We start from the raw sequence: 7,273 nt of genomic DNA, 5'->3' as shown, positions 1-7,273 counted from the left end.
CTTTACAGCAGGAATTTCATAATGTTGGGGGACTATAAACATTTGGGTAGTAATAGCATACCCTCAATACATCTTAGGTTAGAGTCCAAGGTGATTCTTTAAAGTGCACACATATGGAACAGTGAGAGGTGAGCAGATTTTGGTTTTTTGCATGGATGCTAAAGAGGGACATCATAGATGATGTGAATAAAGCTAAGAAAACCAAACACAGTGAATGTCACAGTGATGATATTAGAAACCACTTTGTGAAATGCTAGTTTGTTCAAGAATTCTGCATGAACAATCACAACACCATAACAGATAAACGAGTGAATTCAGAGATTGTGCTGACAACATTTGAATAACATTTAATTTTTATTAATCTCAGCTTAGTTCCTTTTGAACCCCAGATCATGAATGGTTTCTTTTATTTGTTCCTAAGTAGTTCCCACACTGCACAGATATGGATCACTTTTAGACACTTTCCTCTGTAAGATGGTCCCCTCTCATCTTTGTTTCTACAGAGCAAGTATCTTTTCTGCTTCCCGAAATCCATCCCTTTCTAGATTCCCTTTCTGCATCATCCATGGTGTTCAATTTCTAAGTGTCACACCACTGTAACACATGTTGGTGGGCCTCCTATGCTTATGTGCCTGACTTGCTTGGATTTCAGATATGCTAATTTAGCTTATGATCTTTAAATTCAACCAAGTATCTAGAGAGCAAATTATGAATAAAGAAACAAAGGTTAAGCACTCCAGTCTTTAACCCTATGGGAGCATGTGTCAAGTCACCACAGGTAGCTTTGTAATTAGAAAGCATTATTTACTTTTGTTTGTTTAGTAAAATTTAATTGACTTCCCACCTGTAAAGCTGTATCTTTCTGTATATGACATGCTTTTCCAGCCACACATTTTAGTATAGACACACTAAAAGAAAAAGCAATACTTCTCAGTGAAGTTTAATTTCTGTTTTTTTAGAAAAATGCCAGTATTCTACATGCATGAGTATTTCAAGATTTTAATTTCTTTTCACTCCAGGAAGGTTGTGGTGTATAAACAGTTTACAAAGCTGATCTCAAAAAACAATGACTTAAATAATCTGTGCTTTAATGTAAAACAAATTGTTAATCTGCTTGGTTTCTCATATAACGTTTATTAAACATTTTAGCGTCAATCATTTATTAAGATTGTAACACTTAACATTGAAATGGAGCTAATAATGATTCTATTTGTGGTTATGTATTTTAGATTTTTAAATGACTTTGAGTAAAATGAATGCTGCTGGCATTAAACTGTGCTTGGAGCAAAGACAAAAAAAACAAAAAACAACAAAAAAAAAACAACAGCTCATTGTTTCCAGCTAGTAAAATAAAAGATGCAATGTTCATTACATTATTTTAATGCTGTTATAATGTTAAATATTTTCTTTTTTTGCTTTTATTTGTCATTGAAGCTCAATTTACTATCCCTGAACATGAGCAATTTTCACTCAATTTGGATTTAAATATTGGTTTTAAATATGGTCTCCAAAATGTCCTGATAAAGATCAATACTTCACTTCCTTTGCCTACCCTTCAGCCAGCTTTCAAACTTCAGATTGAGATTTCTATTGGGAATTATAGCTTTCTAGGAAATATTTTAGACATTATCACTGCATCAGAGGGGATTAAGAATTACCAACGTTCTGAAGGCATATGTGCTTTAGGACTGTTCCCACCCATCACTTTTCTTAATTATAAAGTGGCAATTTGTACTATTATTATAAATATACATTTATATATAAAGTTTTGCATTCAAATCTCTTTATTTTGACTACCTAATGAAAGATCACAGATCAAATAAAAACTTTATATAATATATCCTCATTTCAGAATCATATGTATATATACACATATATATTTGTAGAACAATCCACAATGTGATTCCGGCTTAAAAAATGCTATTAACACTCTGTGACAGAATAATAATAGCCTCAGCCTTCAATGACATTAAAATGAGCAAGGAATTTTAATTTTGAATGTGTCTCATCTTGTGCAGAAGAAATCAAATAACTTCATGGGAAACCTTCTCAAAAGCAAGGTCTTTTACACTAAGCCACAGGGTATAAGGGTAGATTTCCTATTTCTGGGTCTATGTTTTAAAACGTGGACCACTGTTGAAGTGGTCTAAGAAACTAGGGGTCCCAGATTTGACCTGAAGACAATTTAATACACAACAACCATGTTACACTCCATCTATTCCTCTGTTTCCAATACACACAACACTTGTCTGTGGCATAACAGAATCATCACGTGAGAAACCATACCTACCAGCAATATTGCCATTTTCTTAGGTAGAAGAGTTATTCTGTATAAATATCTGAATTAGAATGAGACCCCTAAAGAATGGCATTATATTACATAGATAGATGTCTATTCACTGTACCAATCCATAATAGCTAAAAATGTCTTATGAGATTCATATATGTAATTCAAAGCCAAAACTATCACTATGATCAAGAAAAGGGTGGCTTACTGTATTCAGTCTCCTAAAGCACAAGGACTCTAAGTTAGCAGATGGAACTTCAGCACCGTTTGTTTCTAGACCTCAAACATCTAGCTAAAATATCAAGTAAAGAATATTGACCACATTTTGTGAGACTCACAGAAGTTTTGCTTTCATTGTCAAGACCATTCACTTAAAACAGAAGGACTCCTATCGTTCTCTACTACAGTCCTTTCCTGGGAATATCCCCTTGCATTGTTTTGGAAACAACAAAAAGCAAATCCTTATTACAATGAAAGAAGAACATATGATAGATAAGTTGAAGCCAGGAAATAAAGACTATCACAGTGAAGACTTATACTTAGCTATATAAAGCTGATAAACAACCATCAAAAATGGCTCATGTTTTTAAGTGAAACTGGATAGTTATTTGCTTATATTTATTCATCGATTTTAAGACTTAAGACAGTGAATATTGGTTTTATTTATGCTTTACTGTAGTTAAAAAGCAACCAGAGAGTAAACAAATATTCAACCTGTGATCTAATCCACATTTTTCTAGGTTTATGAATAAACAATTGTGAGGCTTTCAATTTGTTCTTGAAATCAGTTTTAAATGAAGCAAAGTTAATCTCCAAAGCACATTTACATTTGCTAAAAACAATGTGGAGGGAAAACTAAAGATAAATTGAGTGGTGAGAAAGATCTGTTTTAAGTGCTGATAGGATGGGGGAGGGGTGTCTGTATGATGAATGATTGACAACAACTGAAAATAGAGAAGGGATTTTATTAGATATTAACATCAGTTTATATCTTCATAAATAATGAGATTAAATTTCTATCATGAAATCATTAATGAGATGGGCGAATTTGATTTCCACCAATTGCATTTCCTGTGGATACTCAGCTGCGCTATAGTTGAATAAACATATCAACTCCAACCCTCCAGGCACTTCCCTCTAAAAAAGCCCATGACCCATGTTTTTTGAAGCCTCTTTATTCATTTTTTCCAAAGAAAATAAGGCTTTGTGCTTGGGATTTATTTGGTCCTGGAAGTGACAGGTATTTTCATAATCAAGTTGGATCAACAGTGACAATGAACACAACTTCTGGATTTGTGTCTTTTCATGGTTATTCTTTTCCTAAGAGAGCAATATTCCCTACATAAAAATTAAATTTATCTGTTACTTTCTGTAAATTCTGATTTAAGATGTGTCCAGAAGCCTTGCCTCTGTGCATAACTGCTATTCTTTGCTTTATAGGAAAATTCCTCCAGTACATTTTCTGCCATTGCCCAGAGAACATAAATAGGATACTTGATAGGACAAAAATTTCACTGAAGAATAATGGCTGTATAGAGGGGAGACACCACATTGACCTTGAAATACAGCAATCAGTGGAAAACTTCAAGGTGAAGGCCTAGATCTTCTGCAAAGTATGTATTTTAGGGAGTCATAGTTGGAGTAATACATGCTGGACAGTAGAGATATAGGAGAAGTTACATGCTAAGTCTTCTCATTATGATATCCATAAATCTGCAAACATTTTAAACATTTTGTTTGTTTTTTTTTTTTAATTTGGATGTCTCTACACCATTCATGATTTCCAGGCCTAAGTAGATATAGTAATTCCAATGCCATGTTATAACTCACATCTTTGCTGTTTTCCAGTACTTCAGTATTCCTAACAGTGTGTTTGCTTGCTCTTACATGGAGTTCCTTTTCACTACACAAATCCACCAACAAAACCCTGTCTGTTGGAATCAAAGCTGTCAATTCCACATTTTTTCTCACTGTCCCTTGAAAATTCCATGTTTAATTGGTTACCTTCTGTTATCTAGAATACAGAATTACTGCAAACTAGATTTATAACTGTTGATAATACTAACAGACTACTGCCTTTATAGATGGTAAGTTAGGAATTTCACTGCCATCCTTCTATTTTCTCATAGTTTGGAAAAACAGTCTGCATACAAAAACTCTGGCGATGTAAAAAGGTGACTGAAATTTGCTTTGACTCTGAATCTCAGACTTATTTTCTTCAGTAAAACCCACCTTACATCTTCCATGCTGCAAGATATAGTTTAAAAAAAAAGAACTTCTTATCACAGACATGCACATACACACTCAGAAGTACCCAACAAATCAACACTGAGAATGAATGGAAAAAGCAAGAAGCCCATGCTTCTTCACCAGACACAGCAATGGCAGGGGGTTCCCTACGTCTCCTCAGAAATACAATAAAACCTGTTTCACTAAATGTCTAAAAAATAATGAAATCCCAGATCAATACCTAGATAAAATATGATATTTTCTTAGGAGAAACTCTTTACAAGGGATTAAATCTGCTAATATGATTAAACTCAACATAAGATTTTCATTGTCTAAAATAAAAAATATTATTAACATCAAGAATAATGTTCAAAACTTTTCTTCATGCTAAATGGACCCTGGCTATATGACTGATAGACATTAGAAGAATATAATTTTGACATGTTCAATTTTAGAACTGAAAGAATATCCTAGAAACAGGATATAGTTGTGTATCATTCACAGAAGTCTAAAGAAAATACAAAACTGAAACAAAACTGCACATCACAGAATTCTCTAAAACTTAAAGGGATTTACAAGTCAACATTTTTAAGTGGCTTTCTCAAAACCTATTCCATCCATTCAAAGACTGTATTCTGTCTGCATTGTAGTTGTATCTTCATTGCAATTAGCCCTCTGTTAAAAACAACACAGTTAATGTTTGTGGAGTCCTGATTTATTTTTTCTTTGCTTTTATGTGCGATAATTGTTATGCATGTGAATTTTCTACCATGTTGCAACAGGCAAGCTTTGGTTCAATTTTCTTGTCCTACACAAAGGAAGATTTTGAGTGCAGAATCTCAGCTACTAAGTCCTGTGATGCCGTTTTATATTTTTCTCTTGTTGGGATGGATTTATTGGAGAAAACGGGGAAAGGGGAGGGAGGAGAAAGGAAAGGGGGGAGACTGAAGAATAGGAGGGGTTCTCAGCTATGTAGAGTCTTGATTCACGACTTTGCCTCCATTCATGGTGGGTGTTCCTGAACTTTTCCTGGAACGTCCTTGCTTTTCTCCAATTTCGTGTAGTGACGGTTCTCTGTACATACACACTGGAAAGCAAAATTACAAAACAATTAGTGGTGTTAATCAACATAGACCTGGTTTGAATGAACTGCTTGAATTTGATTTTAGTATATTCAGAATATTTAGAAGTTTCAGAACATCGTTCATCGGAAGGGATATCTGGATAAGTGTAGAGAAGTAGAAATGTATCAATATAGCCCCTTAATTGGCCTTGACTTCCTTCACCTAAACCAAGTCTCAGAGCCCATGTACTATTAGCTACTCTCCAACTGGGAGTGTGGTAATTTAACATAAGATTAAGTTCACATCCTCTCTTCTATCTGGTTCTAAGGTTGGCATCTGACAGCTATTATGACTTTTGCTAAATTATCACTTAGAATGAGTAGGGTTTTCCATTTTATAGCTATTTTTACAAAAAATCACCACAATGAGTCTTTTGGCCTCAATGGGCTGTTCTGATAGAGAAAAATGTGTCTACATATGCATAGTTTACTTAAGTATCAGGAGTTGCTTTCCTTCTTGAAATAAGAACAAATAAATATCTGCATCTATTCTACCTATCATACCACAATGGTTCCTGAATTTTAATGTTGTTTCCAAAATCAAATAGTTTCCTAGGCTGGGTATGATTTGGGAATACTACATCTTCAGGAGTTTGGCTATTTGGTTCACAGGTTGTCTTAGTTGCTTACTGACTGAAAAAAAATGGCATCTTTATCAGCATGAATAGATAGCAAACATCTAAAATGATCAAGAAAAATAAAAAGTAACACCATTCATTAAGATTTTAGACAGTATGTTTTTGAGAATGCCATTTAAATTCCGATCTAAGCCATTCCACTACTACCAAAACACAGAATAAAAATAAAAGCATGGTTCTGAACACTAGTTCAAAGAAGAGACAGGTTTTTCCCCAGCGTGTTTAGTAGTGTACAGTACTGTGCAGTTATACTAAGTAGGGGTATTGTTACTATGTGACTTAGGAGTCATTAGGTCTGTGATGAGTTTGGGGTTCTTTACTTTTATATTACTAAGCTACCAGTGATGTTGATGAAATACAATACACATTCTCTGAGTAACACAGTATATAGCTATGAAAGATGATTTTTCAATGCCTTTTTCAAGAGTATCAAACATCTAATTTTGAATGATATGTTTAAAGATTTCAGTTACTTCCATCAATACTTATAATATCTCCAAATGCCATTGGTTGAAGTGGGAAAGTGCAACTTATAGGTAAGCTATGAACTAGTAGCTCCTGAGGTAATCGTAGTTGATTCTGCTGTTCTCAAATGGTATAAATAGGTAATTCAAATTCCTGTCTTTAATAACAACAACGAAAAGAATCCTAGAAAATTTTTATAATATAGCCTAGAAGATTGTTGAAGCCCCTCAAGTGCACTAGCTTTTTATTTTATTTCTGTTATGAGGAAAGTAGAGCAGGTTCCAAATATCGAAGGTGAAGGCAAACTTTTACCTATGCATACTATATTCACTTATCTATAACTGGATAACACACAGGCAACTCAAAGGTAATGAAGTGATTCCATTGGAAAGGAATCCACGGGCTTTTCTAATCTCCACCACCTAATTGGCTGTGAAAGACCACCGTTTCCAGGCTCCAGCACAGATCACTTAAACCATAATCTCAATGGATAAATAGAACTTTTCTGTTTAAATACCCAAAAAAAGATAT

At 34.1% G+C, this 7,273-nt stretch overlaps 1 protein-coding gene across 4 annotated transcripts in view; it reads right to left on the bottom strand.

Annotated features, from left to right (window-relative positions):
- Positions 1-924: 924 nt before the first annotated feature.
- Positions 925-7,273, bottom strand: part of Fgf12 (fibroblast growth factor 12) — a 515,142-nt gene continuing 508,793 nt past the window's right edge. For all 4 annotated transcript variants that reach the window (XM_005071590.4, XM_005071589.4, XM_040751004.1 and 1 more), the window contains one exon: positions 925-5,603. In XM_005071590.4, the coding sequence (XP_005071647.1) occupies positions 5,485-5,603 (119 nt within the window). In that variant the 3' untranslated portion in view covers positions 925-5,484. The remainder of the gene's footprint in view (positions 5,604-7,273) is intronic.

This window comes from Mesocricetus auratus, unplaced genomic scaffold, assembly GCF_017639785.1.
Source record: "Mesocricetus auratus isolate SY011 unplaced genomic scaffold, BCM_Maur_2.0 Super-Scaffold_100008, whole genome shotgun sequence".
Classification (NCBI taxonomy): Eukaryota; Metazoa; Chordata; class Mammalia; order Rodentia; family Cricetidae; genus Mesocricetus; species Mesocricetus auratus.
The sequence above is the reverse complement of the archived record's forward strand: the minus strand, read 5'-3'. Positions and strand labels throughout refer to the sequence as shown.